We start from the raw sequence: 16,238 nt of genomic DNA on the forward strand, positions 1-16,238 counted from the left end.
TGTCACCAAGCACCTTGTTGTTTTTCATGTGCCTTAGCATGCCTTCCAGGAGAATGTGCTCCAAGATTTTGCCAGGCACAGAGGTGAGACTGACTGGTCTGTAATTCCCCAGGTCTTCCATTTTCCCCTTCTTGAAAATGGGGGTTACATTTCCCTTTTTCCAGTCCTCAGGAACTTCACCTGACTGCCATGATTTTTCAAATACAATGGCCAGTGGCTTAGCAACTTCATTCACCAGCTCCTTCAGGACCCGCGGATGGATTCCATCAGGTCCCACGGACTTGTGTGCGTTCAGATTTTTAAGATGGTCTCGAACCAGATCCTCTCCTACAGCGGGCCCAAGGTCTTCATTCTCACAGTCCCTGCATCTGCCTTCTAAGACCTGGGTGGTGCAGTCAGAGCCTTTGCCAGTGAAGACCGAGGCAAAGAAGTTATTCAGAACCTCAGCCTTCTCCAAATCCTGTGTAGCCAGTTCAAAACTGTCCAAGATGTCCAAGCTAGCAATGAGTTCTCCATCACCCACATGTACTATCACTGTCCAACATCTCTTAAACTGGCATGCCAGAAGTGCTCCACAAGACACACAGCCTTTTCCTTGTGCCACTGTGGTGCTGTTGCTGCAGGGTGTGTGGGATGCGTGGCTGGATGTGCATGCATGTCCTGCTCTGCCCTGGCACTGTTCTGTGCTGGTGCTGCCAGACTCATTTGCAGGGGGTCTGCTTGTAGGTGCCCCAGAAAAATACCTTTGTCCAGCCCTGCTGCTGCCTTTTGTGTGCAGCACTCATCTCTGCAATTCTCTAGACTGCCATGGTCTAGGAAAGGACTGGGGGTTTGGGGTTCTGTGTGTGTCTTGTGCCTCAGCACCGCATCTGATTTTACATTTAACGTAACAGGCTTTGTATGCAGCCACAATGACTGCATTTTGACGCGTATGTTTTTGGTGCCTCTCCCAGCTCCTTGACTCTGCTGCAGTTGTGCTCCTTTGTTTCTTCGTGTGCCCCTGGTCTGGTTGAAGACCTCATGATAGTAGGCATGTGTCTTCCCTGACCCTCCAGGGCAGCACCTCTAAATGTTTTCCAGGGCACCAGAGCTTTTCAAAAACTCTGGTAGCTCTCTGACAGCCCTATATCTTTTTTAAAGTACCTCCCTAAAGCTTAAAGTTAGCTGGCTAAACAAGGTGGTTTGTGTCTCTGGTGCTACGGCCATGCTCCTTGCAGCCCAAGTTACAGCACAGAAACGCTTGCACCCCACCACCATGGTGCTTTTGCTGCTCAGGTACCCCTCTCCTCCCCAGACCACAGAGCAGCACAGACCCTCTGGCCAGCAGCCTGCTGGGAGCTGGCCTTATCCCCCTTCCTGGCCCTGCTGCCAGGGTGCCTCTGCTCTCCACAGCCTGTTTTGTTGGTGCAGAGAAAGCAGCTGTAATGCCATCCTCAGTGGGACAGCACTGGCACGCCATTGAGGGGCAGAGGTGTGCAAGACGACCTTAGAGGACCTGCAGCTCTTGCATAGCACACAAACAGGTCTCCTCGTAAGAGCCATACACACATGTTCAAGAAGTGCTGACACATATACCCATGCATGCACACACACAAACCTGCAACTCAACAGGAACAATGCTGCCTTTGAGCCAGGATGCTTTTATTGAAAAGACCCTGCCACAGGGAGTCATTTATCCTGCCCCATTCCCATCTAGCCCTGCAGCAGGAGCTGAGCAGCACCTGGAAGTAAGAGTCCTGAAAGTGCTTTACTGGGAAGTTTATTCCTGGAAGACAATGGATCCTGTGATGCTTGAGTCCAGGGCTGCAGAGCCAGTACCCAGCTCAGTGACAGCCTGCAGAGCAGAGCACGGAGGGAGAGCAGTTGCCACCTCTGCAGCAAAGAGCCTCCAGGTATCACCCTATTCCCTCCTACCACCAGTAGGAAGGGCTTGCCTGGGCTCAGCCTCAGCTGTGAACAGAGCAGTGCTGATACCCAGTGAAAGACTTCTGCATGCAGGCTCTGGGGAGCAAACAAGCACAGTCCAAGCATCACCTCTTCACCAGTTCCAGTGTGGTTGATGGCTCATGTTGTCCTCCTACGAGCAGACTGGGCACATGACAACAAGCCAGCAGTCCACCAGCTCTGGGCATTCAGGGGCAGCCCTTTCCAACAGGACTGTGTCACATAAGCCAACCTGGTGCGAGCCACTGGTCCAGCTCCAGGAGTGGAAGCATCAGCAGTGACCATACCATACCCCTTATGAGACAGGAGGAGCCAGGAGTGGGATATGACACTGTTGAAGCTAGTGTTGTCTCCAGAGCAGTGGTGAGCTCTGCAGCACATATCCTGCTGAGACCTTGCCTGACCTAACCACATTATCTCCTCCAGGCAGCACAGGCATTGCACTGCCTCAGGGGTGCTCAGCAGCTCCCTCACAAACAGCTTGAATGTGTCAGGACTGAGCCCTAGCTGGGAAATGGCAAAGCCACAGCCATGCTCTGGCACTGCCTGCTCCCACAGCTCTATGGACGTCACACCACCCCACAGAACGGCTGTGCATTCCCTGCCCTTGGCTGCACACTCCACAGGCGAGCCAGGCACTGTGGCAGCACTAGCTCCTCGTGCTTTTTTGTGTCTTTATCCCCTGCAGCAGGGAGAGGCCTTGAAGCCCCTGCATGGCAATGATGGAGTGCTGTGGAGCCCCACTGTCCAGCAGGCATCCATTCTTCAGCTGTGCTCACTGGGCCCAGCCCCACAGATAACCCTGCCAGCTCCTGGCCATGACTCCTCTGGCAGCACTGGGGCAAATGCCTGCATTGCCCCAGCCCCTCAGTCTCAGGGGCAAAAGGGCAGCCCCCTGAGCCCAGACACGGCAACCGAGAGCACAGTCTGCTCCATGCTGCCTGCCTGGAAGGTGTCCAGTGCCGCAGGGCTGCACCCGCGCCTTTGGCCAAGCCAGCGTGCAGGGACATTGCCTCCCATCAAGCTGGCGCTCCAGCCCCTCTGCTCCCCTTGGCTTGTGCCTCCAAGGCTGGTGGTGCGGCCCCCAACCCTTTCTCCACTCGGCGCTCCGCAGCGGCAGGGCAGCGGGGCCAGGCGTGCGGGATGGGCATGGCCGCACACTGCATGCACGGCTGGGAGCCGGCTCCATGCGCATCCCTGGACGGGTGCCCTTGGGAAAGCGTAAGTTCTGATACGCGGATCTTCTTCGCATGCAGAGTTCCAGGCTGGGCGCCTGGTGCTGCCTCTTCTTCCAAGGCCTGCTTTGGCTCTGGCAGGATGCCCAGGACCCCAGACGCAGAGCTGGTGCTGCACCTACACCTCGATTATATTGACTGAGGGAGACTTCTTCTATGAGAGAAAAATCTGCTTTGAGGCTCCGCTTTGCTATGTTCCTGGGATGCAGACCCCACGGCAGGACCCCCAGCTCCCACAGCAGGCACCAAGACCAGCACACCTCCTCTACAAAAGGGCTGCCAGCTGCTGCTGAGCGCTCTGCCCTGAGCTTCCCAGGAATAACCTGTGTGGTGATGTTCCGGAGCAGGTAGGGAAGGCAGGTAGCGAGCAGGGATAGACCAGTGCAGGAACCATGACAACAGCTGCCCAGCTGCTGTAACCCCCTCCTGCCTGAACCTGCCTATGGGGTGCAGAAAAGGTGCAGCTTTGGAAGGGCATGGTGAAGGGGCTGTTACAGTGAGGGGGCAGGTACCACCCTGCAAATGTGGGAGCAGATATATCCTGCCTTCTCTTCCAGTGTTTCTCCTGCAATCACCCATGGAGCACACACACACCACCCCAGAGAGACCAGGGCTCACTGCACTCTAAACCCCCTCAGTTTTTAGGGTGAGAGCATGAGCTGGGGTGTCTCTGGAGAGAGTCAGAACCTGTTCAGGCAGCAAGCCACAGCAGACACCGTATGCCATCCCTCCAGCCAGCCCTTCCCTCACCTTGCTCCGCAGCAGCCCTCCGCTCGGTCGCTCTGGTGTGCTGTGCTCCGAGGATGGCTTTGTCTTTTCCTTGTTGTTGTTGGAGTCGTTGTCCTTGATGATGTCGTACTGTCTGCAGAACAGGGCGATCACCGCTGCCAAAAGACAGGGGATGAAGGCCTCCCTCACACTTACTGGCCCCTGCTTCCCCACCCCCAGCATCCCAGATGGAAATCAGCCAGGCCCAGGGAACCCTGGGGTGCTGGTCATATAGAATCATAGAATCATATAGTGGTTGGGGTTGGAAAGGATGTTAAGATCATTGAGTTCCAACCCCCTGCCATGGGCAGGGACACCTCACACTAGACCATGTCGCCCAAGGCACTGTCCAACCGGGCCTTGAACACTGCCAGGGATGGGGCAGCCACAGCTTCTCTGGGCAACCTGTGCCAGGTCCTCACCACCCTCACAGAGAACAACTTCTTCCTTATATCTAACCTGAACTTCCCCTGTTTAAGTTTAAACTCATTACCCTCCACCTGTGCCATCCTGGATCACCCTAGGCACCTAGGACAAGGAGAGATTCCTGAAAGACACCACTAGAAACCCCATATTTACTGGGAAGGGCACTGGGGACAAATGACTTCCCATTCACAGCAGCTGCATGTCAGGTGCTGACATATCTCCTAGGCCTCCTTACTCCCAGGGCAACCTGCTGTTTGCTAGAGCACTGGCTTTAATCAGGTGCTGTACAGGAGCAAATCACCCATCTTGCAGTTTTAGCAGACTGAGGCATGAGCCCCTACAGAGATCCAGTGGACTTACTGGAAAGGATGCCAGACCCGTACCAATATGACTGTACCCTCTTGAACCTCATCCTTTTCATGGGCCCTGGGTTGCACCTCTACACCAGCCTGCTGGAATGTTCTTATGGCACTCACCTGCCCACATGAGCAGCACAGCCACAATGATGATAATCTCGCCTGTCTGGAGCTGCCTGTCTTTGTCCAGCCCTTCCATGGTGATGTCACCTGCAGAGAAGAGAACCCAAGCAGGGCTGGCAGCAGGTATCTTCTCACCAGAACCTACTTCAGGAGCAGCAACACTCGAGGATCTGAGAAGATCCAGAGGAAGGAAGCCCAATCTCCCCCTAACAAGCATGGGTATAGGATGACATCTTGGCTGGAAAGATGACATGCAGCCTGTGGCTTTCCTGTGTCAGATAAACTGCACTCAATACCAAAGGCAGTCAGGGATTCTAACAGCTTGTTTGGGTTCAAGTAGGGACTGCACAACACATGGGAGTAACCTCAGTGGTCTCAGTATGTAGAGACCAGGGCAGGTTAAGAAGGCCCTGAGTCCAATACAAAATTACTGAGGGGAGTAAGTAATCTGCTTGCCCTGTCTTCTCCAAATTGCCTTCTTATGGCTAGTGCAGGAGACAGACTCCCATGCTCAGTGGACCCCCTCTGGGCATCATCTCTCTTGGATTCTTGGATTATCTATCATGGACCAGCATGTAGACAACCCCAAGGCAAAAAGGCACTATGTAGGTATGAGCAGGAAAGGAGACTGTGGGGCTCCATCATTTGTCCTCTGGTAGCTTGCAAGCTAGGAGATCTGAGAGCCCATTCAGTATTTGCTTCCTACAGGCAGCAGCTGAGCGGGTCACGGCAGTTGTCCTGACCATAACCTGCTCAGCTGAATAGGGTGCCAAGACCTGGGTTAAGGAGGGCTGTAAAACAAGTCTTGGGGACATCATGGCCATAGTGCTGCACAACAGCAGCCTGTACAACCCTGCTACTCATCATGATCCCATGTGTCCCAAGCAGCCTGCTACTCAGTGCAGCACCTTCCTTACTGCCCATGTGCTATGGAGACCTCCACATGTGGACCCACTGGCAGCACTTGGGCAAGCTGGGAGGAGCCGCTTCACCTTGGTTGGAGCTGTTGGAAGGGAGGCGGTCGGTCTCCTTCAGGGTTCGGAAGTGGACACGCTTACTGGCCTGGCTTTCTCCATACAGGCCGATGCTCTGCACCTGGATGATGTAATCTGCATCCTCCGCTAAGTCCCACAGCACGCAGGCACGGTTGGTGGTGTTCACCTCCCGGATGAAGCGCTGCATCTGTCCATCTTGCCGCTGCCAGAGTGAAGAGCTGTCATCCCCAGGAGGCTGCTCCAGCAGCACCAGCCTCAGACCCCTGTCTGCAGGGCTGTGCTGGCCCTGCATGCTGCCCTTACTCCTCCCTTCCCAGGCAATCATCCACCCCTGCGGTGGGCCAGGCTGGCCAGCACTTTGCTATGCAGCATCCCTGTGCAGCCTGAGAGCCAGGTGCCTCCCTGGAGAATTATCTGGGGCTGCGGAGGTGGAGCAGGGCAATTAAAGAAGGGTTATATCATGGCTGAAACACCATCATCCAGAGAAACCTCAGGGAAGCCACTGAGGGGGACAGCTACCCCCAGTGCAGCCCACAGTCTGCTGCCCCCCACCAGGACGGGTGGCTCAGACACAGCACCCTGGTTTCTCAGAGCTGTCCTCAGCAAGTGGCAGAGGAGCTCCAAACTGCGGCAAAAGGGCTGACATAGGAGCATGCTGGTAATGACTGAGAGGGGTCCCCTGATCCCTGGGGATAGAGCCTGGGTACCTGCTGTAAGATGGCATAGCCGATGACCACGTCTCCTTCTGGGACGTCCCAGGAGACTGTGGCAGAGTTTGCCTTCAGCTGCGTCACAGTCACGTTGACAGGGGACGGTGGCCTGTCTGGTGAGAGGCAATGCACAGGAGAGAGGCAAAAGAAGAAATCTCAGAACAGTCACTCACCCTGCACACCACCATGGGGGGGGCATCTCCATAGCAGCACATTGTCCAGGGCTACAGGGAGCAGCTTCTCCAGTGAATCTGTCCCCAGGAGGGGGATGGCACAGCAGGTCCACGGGGCTGAGACCCTGCCACCACTAACACATACGTGGCATGGTGATTCCTGGCCTAGTGGGCAGCTAGTGGGGCTGGAGGGAGGTGTGCAGGCACACAGCTACTCCCTGCCTGTGCACCTGCCCCTCTGTGGCACCCGATGGCTAGGGCAGCCTTCGCTCACTGGCCAGGGCTCCTCCCTGCCTGGCTGCTGGTGAGAGATGTGTTCACTGCACACCTCACCCTCTGCAGTGTCCTACAGCCAGGAGGGAGGACAAGCTCATGAGGCATCTGACTGCCTCTTCTCTAAAGGGCTTGCTCGCAGTGGCAGATATAGCTCATTGCTCATAACACGTGTTCCATGTGAAAGGGATTAGCAATGCTGACCACGTGCCCAGGCTGCCAGACCCAGCTAAAGACACAAAGGGCCCCCAGTAGGCTCCTTCCACCTTGCAGACATCAAAATGGGAAACGCATGTAGGCCTGTCCTAAGAAAAGAAAGAATTAGAGTTTAAGAGACTGTCGTGACAATTTAACCGATCCCTGCAGCTCAAAATAACAATAAAAGTGCCTGCAGCTAGTCTCAGAGCGCTGCAGAGACCCTGCTATCAGAGAGAATGACATTCACATCAGTTCTTCACAAGGACATCTGCTTGCAGATCTGAAGTACCTTCACTGCTGCTCAGATGTTCATCTGTTGCTAAGTTTACTTCATTCAGCTCCAGCACTAGCAGAAGCAGGCTGCCTGACATGACATGCTCCTGCATAGCCTGGGCACAGACTAGATTTCTTGGCAATAAAGGCCCAGGTTTCTGCAGGGTCCAGAAAATCCAAACAAATCCTACATTAATGCAAGTCTTCAACCAAGGCTGTGATGGTAAAAATCAAGCTTCTCTAAGCTCTGGGGCTGCCCCGTGGATATGCACATCACTGAATGCTTGGCATACCACCCAGAACTGCGTAGGAAGCAGCCCAAACACAGTATTTATATATCAACTGTGACAGAAAAATGGGGCAGCTTTGAATAAACACACTATGCAACTCAATCTGGCCATCTCATCTGCCTGGAATTACTCCTTGCTCTAGAGTGAGGAGGAAAACCCAATGCAGAAGGCAGAGCTGATTTCCCCAGCAGTGCAATGCCATCGGCTGCAAAGCTTGCAGCAACACTCAGCCATTGCTATCCTTCAGAAAGCTGGCCTGACTGACCCATGCTCTGCACCATCATTGTTTTGAGGTTTCACAGAACTAAGAGCATGGCAGGATGCTGCACAGGAACAAAGACCTGCATAAAGCTAAATTTTGTCTGGAAATTACAAACAGGAGCACATGAAGAAAGAAATCGAGGCTGCTGTTCATGTATCCTCTCTCACTGTAAACAAGACAAGTGTCCTTCTGCAAGCTGCTTGTGTAGTTCAATGCTGAGATTTATAAAGATAGAAAAAGAGCCCCAGAGGGCACCTGAGAACAAGAGACGACCAGAACACCACCAAGTAGCACACTTAGAATTACTAGGAAAGGTAATTTCTGCAGGTCAGCTATTTAAATTCACATCTGAATAGGCACAGCTTCAGATCAAACCAGGAGAAGGCTGTGATTCCCACTCTGAGAAATGTAGGGTTGTGGTCAATTGTGGGCAATTAAGACATATAGGAGGGTCATCCACAGAGCCCAGAAAACACATTCTCAGAGAGACACTGGGGCTGAGTGCATCCCCAGCAGAAGCCTGCTGCATCACCAGGAGAGAGTCATTGGAGACAACATGAGCAAGGACATCACGGGATGCTGCACCTTCTCTTTCAGAACAGGAGCCTGGAAAACTGGGCAGGATTTAAAGATAGACCCAAATGTCCTTTATTCCACAAAGAGTGTGTCTCCTTAGAGTTTTGCCAGTGAGAATCTGATTCACAACTCTGACCTGTGAGAGGGAGTCTCTGAGCCATGTCTTTATCTGCACATCCTTGTCCCCCACCAGCAAAACAGGCTGAATAAAGCTGCAGTCCCCAGACCTGGCCACTGACTGGAGCACATGGATTCTGTGGGCACAGGAGCTGAGCTCCCCATAGATGTGGTCTGGTCTTCAACTCCAGCCATGGCCAGTGGGCAAGTTAGTTGTACAACTAATAACTGAGCTGTAGAAAGCACCTTGTCAGCCAGCAAATAACCATTCCCTTGCACTGTCCCAAGCAGAAGCATCTTAGGGGTAGCTGCAGTGTTTCTACTAGACTTCAGGTTGTCCAACTGGACAACTGTAGCAGAACTGTTGTCCAAGGCTACCTCTATGGTAGCAAATATAAACAAGGTTAGAACCAGCCCAGCAATCCCATGGTGGAGGCTAGCCCTGGTAACTGCTTTGGTCTGAACCAGCCAGCATGTGCCCAAATCACCTTAGGGCCTGGCTCAGGAGTTAGCACAAGCTATGAACCGTTCCTACTAGGTAGCACTAATGTGCTCCCCTCTTTGGAACTCATGAGCTTAGTGCTAGGGATGTGATCAGAACCTGCTGGCTGGCCTTAGGACAAGAGCAGGACAACAGGATACATCTATAGTAATAAATCAGGTAGCTTTTTGCATCTAGCAGATTGAGAAGAGGTCTGAACATGCCCAAAGAGGGCTGTTGGACTTCCCAACCTTTAAGTGCATCCAAAGAAATTAAAGGCAGGGCCTGATACCTCAGGAATGCAAAAGTCTGTGGATGGAGCTTGTAGCACACTCCCTGCTCTGCAGAAGAATTTTCTAGGCTTCCACAGGGAGCTCAGCCCGGCCCAGCCCAGGTTTTCCGGCTGGGGATGCTGAGACGTGGCCCTAGGGCTGAGTCACTCCATGGTTTGAGAACACGGACATTGCACTGATCCATGAGCCATGCTGCTGGGTGCACACAGGGCTGACAGTGTTGCTTGAACTGCACTTCGCTTGCACAGGCTCTGTGTGGGGACCTTCACCCACCAGCAGCAGAAGGGCATCCTGGGAGGGACACCACCCTGATATCAAAGACGGTACACTCACAGCCAGCATGATCTGCTGCTGCATGCAAAACCAATGCCCGGATGTCCCACATGGAGAAAGGGGAGGGCAAGAGGACATGGGGACACAGCACAGCCACAGCATACATGGCTAGTCAGTGCTTCAGATCTCACGCATTGTAAGCACACTTTGTGCAAGCTCCAGGTAAGCACACCTGAACCTGTGTGACAGTAAGACCTGAAGGTGCCCAGGCTGCAGTTCTTCACTAGAAAAACACTCCACTTCACTGGAGCGTCCCTTGGCCAGTTTGTAATTCAGAAAACAGCAGAAAACACATTCCTGAGCACACAGGATTTGCACACCTAGCATGAAGAGACGTTTCAGAAGCTGAAGCTAGAGAAGTTCACCCTGGAAATACAGGGGCAATGTTTAATCCCAACGATATGCAAGACTGAAAGCTGGCATGACAAGAACTCCAAGGAACAGCTCTGTGAGCTGGAAGCTTTGGGTATGGTCCTCATGTTAAGCCTAACATTCTCCATCCTGCTCTGCAGCTGAGGTCAGAGCAGTTTCATGCCAGAGCTGTTGCCATGAAGATCTGCGAGTGCAAGGGCTCCAAAAATGTACTCTTTTGAAGCCAACTATTAAAAACATTCTGTAAAGCCAAGACACTCCGACAGCCTGCTGGGCTCTCTGCAAAAGGCATGCCACAGTTAAGCCCTGCCCAATGCATTAATTGCTGATGGTTCTGCATCATTTATAAGTTATCCAGGTTCACTTTTTATTAAATGCAGATTAAGAAAATGGGCACCACCACAGAAAGAGCAATCACTTACTTAAGGCCTGGCACACCCTTTTGTCCTGTCAGCACAGCAATGCGTTCCTTTCAGGCCTGCTGAAGAGGTGGGAAGAGTTGGTCCAGTGTGCTGGAGCCAGCAGCACTGCAGCCTGAGGCTGGGCATGGGCACATGGGGAGGGCTGACCTGTGGGCAGCTGAGCACTGGACTAGATCTGCCACACAACCTGGCTTTGTAGGTTAGGGAAGGGGCCAGACAGATGTCCTTCAGGTGTGATGCTGGCAGATGTGGTGCTGCATCGGGATGGGGTACATACAGCCCCACTGGCATCCTCCCCATCCTGCTGTGACTCCAGAGAGGAGACCTCACCTGTCTCTCAGCCCATGCCCTTGGGACTGCTGCTCAAGGGCACCCAGATGTTTGCCCAACTTATCCCTGCAGCAGAGAGGTAAGCATCAGACTGCACAGCTAAAAATAAGTGCTCCCTTTTTAACAACCCTAACTGCATCTCTTCCCTAATTTGTCAGGCCCTGGAGTACATATTTTGCAAGAGACTAAAAACATGGCAGAACATATCAGGACATGTCTGATACTGACAATTCAATTTAATATCAAGGGGCAAATAGACAGCAGAATGCTGCCACTGACACAGGGTCATTCAGACAAGCCCAGGGAAGAAAGGACAGTTACCCCAGGGTGCCGACAGTGTCTTAGCAAACACCAGCCCAGAGAAAGCAAGGCAGGAAGGCACAGGAACAGCCTGTCAGCCAGCAGCCCAGCCTACAGCACTGGAGCATCCCTGCCAAGGGGCATTAGCTCTCTCGGGACTCGCTGGTGAGGGACAGAGATGTGACACGGGGAGACCCTCCCGGGGGACAAGGCGAGCCCACACTTCCCCACCGCCTCGCCGAGAAGTGGGAGGCTTCGGGAGCCACAGCGGCGCGCAGCACCTCCAGGTGCCCCCGGCGGAGCCTGGTGCCCTCCAGTGCGGGCAGCACGGCCGCACCATCGCACCCTGTGTCACCGGGAGGGAGCGGGACGCGACACGGACGAAGGCACGGCCAGCTCGGACAGCACGGCGTCCCGCGGGGTCTGCCCGGGGGCCGGAGCGGCAGGACCAGGCCCCACGGCCAAGGCCATACCAGGGACAAGGGGCAGCCCTCGGGGGAGTACGGCGGGGCCCCAGCCCACAGCAGCATTCGGCGAGCGGCGGACGGCCCGGACGGAGCCTCAGCACGGTTCCTCGCCCGGGGAGCGACAACCCTGATTCCCGTCCCTGCCCCGCCGCAGGCGGCAGCTCGGGCCCCGCGGCAGCGAACGGGGCGACACGCGTCCCCTGGTCCCATCCCGCCGCACTTACTGGCTCGCACAAGGCAGAGGTCGCAGCTGAAGAGCACCAGGACGGGGTTGAGGAACACCGAGAAGCGGGCCATGGCGGCGGGCCGGACTGCGGCCCCGGCCCGGGCGGCAGCCCTGCCACCGGCCCGGCTCCCTGCGCCGCGGGACGGAGCGGGGCCGAGCCCCGGCCGCAGCGCGGGGAGGGCGGAACGGCCGCCAGGCCCTCCCCCGGCCCGCTCCGCCCTGCGCCGCCCCCCCGAGCGGCACCGCAGCGGCTTCCAGCCGTATCCCCACGATCAGCAGCGCCGCCCCCCGAGCTGAGCTCCCCACAGCGCCAGTGCCTACCCCGAGGGCCCCCGGTGTGTGTCAGTGCCGTACGCCCGTCCCCATCAGCGCTGCTCCCCGCGAGCACCACTGCCCGCCGCATGCTGAGCCCCCAGGAGCCGCCGGTGCCGACTGTCCCCGTGCGGTCTTCCCTCTTGCAGTGTGTTCACGCGTCTTTTGTTACACAACCACCCTCCCCGCTTGCAGTGTCCTGGTGTGGGCACTGCTCCTGCACCCATGCGCAGCTTCTCAAGCCCGTGGCTCCTGCCCTGCCGGTTTGTCCCATGGCAGCATGCTGCCTCCATGGCCGGCAGAGGCTGGCTGCAGCTCCATCCTGCTGAGATGGTATAGGTATGTGGAGAGTGGCCAAGCAATGTGCAAAAGGATTCAGGACCCTGGAGGGCTCCTGTTACGAGCCAGCCTCACAGACCCAAGGAGCTGTCACCCATCATCCTGATCCTTCCTCTGATGATCCTCACTCGTGTGTTGTCATCAGTTAACAAGTTTAACCTTGCAAAATTCACCTGACCATGGCCACCTCAGGGGCTTGCCTGAGCCTTTGGCAAGAGCTGGCCCTAGCAGAGCTATGTTTGGTCCCCATGGGTTACGCTTGTGGGCAGGGTTCTTGTCAGGCACATGTGGAAGAGAGCTGCAGTTGGAGATGCTCCTGAATTATGGCACCTGAATGTTTGCTAATGGGGACAGACACCCTTCTGCACCATTGTGCTGTAGACCTATCTCCAGCATGAGCTCTTGCTCACCTGCTAGTGAAGTCTGAATGGAGGCAGGGAGACACTTTGAAGTATTGCTGAGAGCAATCTTTGTTAATCTGTGGGATGCTGGCTATCCTGGAGGTAACTCCATCCTCATTGCTGTCTAGGCTGCTACTCCCTCAGGCTTTGGGGCAGTGCTTTCTGCAGGGCCAGCTGAGCTGCACTGCAGTCCACAGGCAGTGGTAAACAGCAAATGCCGATATTTGGGTGCCCCTTCTTGCTTTCCATCTGAACAAACAGGTGTTCATAGAATCATAGAACCACAGAATGGTTTGTGTTGGAAGGAACCTTAAAGATAATCCAGTCCCAGCCCCTCTCTCTGCTTGCTGGGGAGAGAACTTCAAGGGAAGCCAAGGGTAGAGCTGGCAACTACAAGAACATGACTGCAGGGGAGTTTAGTGGAACACATTATTGTCTCTTCTCTGCAAGACCCGTTCTCGCTCAGTCTCTGTAGTTGTGTTCTGATCCACACTTGGTTATTACAGAGCTGTTAACCTGGCAGGTGCTGTTAATATTGACTACTCCATAGCCTGTCTTTGCCACCAGCCATGAGTTCAGGCTCTTTGTCACAGCTCTCTAACATTGGTTCCTCTATTCAGGCAGCCCAGTGAGCAGCAAGCACCGTGTGTACCGATGTCAAACAGCTTCTAGTTATACTGCCGCTCTAACCCAAATAACCCAAGTCAGGTTCTTCCTCCATACACTGAATCGTGGGCATAACTTCATACTGTGCTTTGTTCTATTGGCAATCAACTTCTATAATTTGGTTTATTCGTATTTTAGTGGATTAGTTATTTTACCTGCATACTAAGCTATTACTTCAGCTCCTTTTGTTATCAGCACCATGACTTTGCTTCCTGATATACATATGTTTGCATATATGGATTTATACTTGACCACTCTTGGCCACCACTGTTGGCGGAAAAGCATTCCCAGCCCTCATACACCCACCAGATCAGTTGTTCTGGATGTGGGGAAGGACATGCTGTGCTACCCAGGGCAATCCTGAGAGCTTACAACCATCTCTCTCCAGTGCCACACCATCCCCTTATGTGCTGCAGTGGAGAAGAACCCTGGCACTGTGCAAAGGGAGAAGCACAGTGTGCTCTAAGAGCAGAGAAGGGCATTTGTATCTATGGGTTCAGACTATAAATAATAAATACTGAGAGTGCAAACTCTCCACACATATTTTATTACCATTTGAGTGTTTGGGGTTCTGGCCAGGCAAAATTCAATTTGCAATCACAAATCAGAAACTAATACATCTAAAGTGCATCACATCACCCTGCTGTCATCTTTCTGTGCCCAATACTGAATACACCAGCATGGGTTCCCAGTGCAGTAGGAATTTACCTCTGTGTCTATGCCCATGAACCTTGGGAGCTGGGAAAGTTTTAGATTTATGCTTTTGCTGTTCCATACTTTTTAGCATATAAATGTTACTGATTAAGTGAAACCCACAATATATGTGTGCATTTTGTGACCCTAATCTAAACCTTAGTCAGCTTTTAACTAGTGTGAGGTAGGTATTCACAGATTTATGGAAAGAATTAACATGACATGACCTGCAATAACTGAGTCCTGACCTCTGTCACTGAGCTATGACTGTTCCCTTCCTGGGACCCCACACTTGTGCGATTGTTTCCCCAAGGAACACCAAGTTTATGAATGTCTGCGTGAGTGTCCGTGTCCTCCATCCTCTCTCTGAAGGACCAAGTCAGAGAGGGTCCTGTTCCGCCTGTGTCTGCCTCCAGAGAGCAGCAGAATAGTGCTGCCAAGGCTGAAATCCTGGCTGCTCCAGCTCCCTGCTGAAGAGCCTCCAGTGGCCAGCTCCGACCTGATTATGCCTATGGAAACATCCAGCAGCTTTTGTTGTGACCCCGGGTGGCCTTTTCTAGGTGAGCATCATCCTTCTAACAGTGGCAGGCTGCCCTAGAGGGGGATGCCAATGCGAGATCTGCCTCTGCACCCCCAGACCCTGTCTTTTGATTAGTCCCATGACTGCCTGCCATGTGTTCCCACTAAAGCTGCTGTGGCTGCTGTTCTGCATGAGCTGTTGTCTTACCTCATGCCTGGAAGATAATGTCCAGTGTATGTTGTGAGGGTTCATTCATATCAATTCAGGTGCTGCCTGCTGTCTCTTACTTCTCTCTCATGGAGGCGGAATTGGCCCATTGCTCCCTTGCAATAATAACTGTGGAGGGCAAAGTTACAGCAATTCACAGATATTTTCTGTAAAGCTGATACAGGCAATTCCCCCGTTGTCTTCAGCCAAGGAATGGGATCAGATCCATGACCAGCTTGTGGATATCAACCCTTGGATACTTCATGAACTTCATGAAATGCAGAAACCCCATGTGCTAATCATTAATAATTCCCAGTCCTCTTTTTTCGTTCATTTGGTAGTGGTGGTTTTTACCATCTGCTGCATAATTGGTGTGGGGGAATTCAGTGCTGCCCAAGAACAGACATGCATACTTTTGATTATCACAGGGTATTGTGAAGTCAAGAATTATGCTGTGTAATTATGTGCAACGTGAAAAGTAATTTATTCTGTTGGGTTTAGACCAGCGGCCAAATTACGTCTTCTGATGCTTGCTGGCTTCTATTGTAGGAAGCAGTTAATAATTGTTTGCTATGTATATGCACTGCATCATTTGTGACACTGCAGATCCTTGTCAGCTTTCTCAGCTGATAATTTCTTTTTTACCCTTTTAAGATGGGACAGCTAGACAGCATATGGTGTTTGGGATGTGGGTGTCCTGTGTATTGATACACTGATTATAATGTTACCACTCAGCCCTTTCTCAGATAATTCACACCACATGAAAGCATTCAAGCCAAGAGCCTAGTAAAGCTAAAAAGAGATCTGACAGGTGTGTTGATAGCAAAAGCAGCCAGTATTATCATGGTCATAGAGCATACAAATGATGGCAGTTACTGAGCTTCTTTGCTTATGAACTCAAATCAGCTTCTATTGAAGCAGATGCTTTGTGAGGCCACTCCAAAAGGGAGATGCACCTGAGGACTGGAAGAAAGCAAACAGCACGTGAGCCACCGCCGCGCTGTGTCTCTGGTCTGAGCTCTGTCCCTGAGCACTGACCCTGCAGCCCAGCAGTAGAGGCAGAGCTGCTCACCTTCTTCCCCTCTATCTTTCTTGCCCAGTGCAGGACATTCAGCACCAGGAGCCTGGAGAGGCCGATGAAGGGCCAGGCAGAGGTG

General features: G+C 53.3%; 1 protein-coding gene across 2 annotated transcripts; it reads right to left on the reverse strand.

Moving 5' to 3' along the window:
* Positions 1-1,620: 1,620 nt before the first annotated feature.
* On the reverse strand, positions 1,621-12,105 carry FNDC4 (fibronectin type III domain containing 4). 2 transcript variants are annotated; one of them, XM_065682101.1, is made up of 6 exons: positions 11,942-12,105; positions 6,555-6,670; positions 5,845-6,049; positions 4,850-4,939; positions 3,930-4,063; positions 1,621-3,330 (listed from the first exon to the last, which is right to left on the reverse strand). In XM_065682101.1, exons 1-6 carry the CDS (start codon positions 12,012-12,014, stop codon positions 3,298-3,300), a joined length of 651 nt encoding a protein of 216 aa, XP_065538173.1. In that variant the 5' UTR covers positions 12,015-12,105; the 3' UTR covers positions 1,621-3,297. The 2 variants fall into 2 exon arrangements, with proteins under 2 accessions (XP_065538173.1, XP_065538172.1); XM_065682100.1 differs by having other exon boundaries at positions 1,621-3,333.
* Between the last annotated feature and the right edge of the window lie 4,133 nt (positions 12,106-16,238).

Source organism: Lathamus discolor, chromosome 5 (assembly GCF_037157495.1).
Source record: "Lathamus discolor isolate bLatDis1 chromosome 5, bLatDis1.hap1, whole genome shotgun sequence".
NCBI classification, from domain to species: Eukaryota; Metazoa; Chordata; class Aves; order Psittaciformes; family Psittacidae; genus Lathamus; species Lathamus discolor.

Excerpts from the sequence above, each read along its gene's own strand:
- FNDC4 (XM_065682100.1), bottom strand. The coding sequence starts at position 12,014 with ATGGCCCGCTTCTCGGTGTTCCTCAACCCCGTCCTGGTGCTCTTCAGC. Across the intron at positions 6,050-6,554 it reads GCTATGCCATCTTACAGCAG|CGGCAAGATGGACAGATGCA; the intron begins GTACCCAGGCTC and ends TCACTCTGGCAG. Across the intron at positions 4,064-4,849 it reads TGTGCTGCTCATGTGGGCAG|CGGTGATCGCCCTGTTCTGC; the intron begins GTGAGTGCCATA and ends GTCTTTTGGCAG.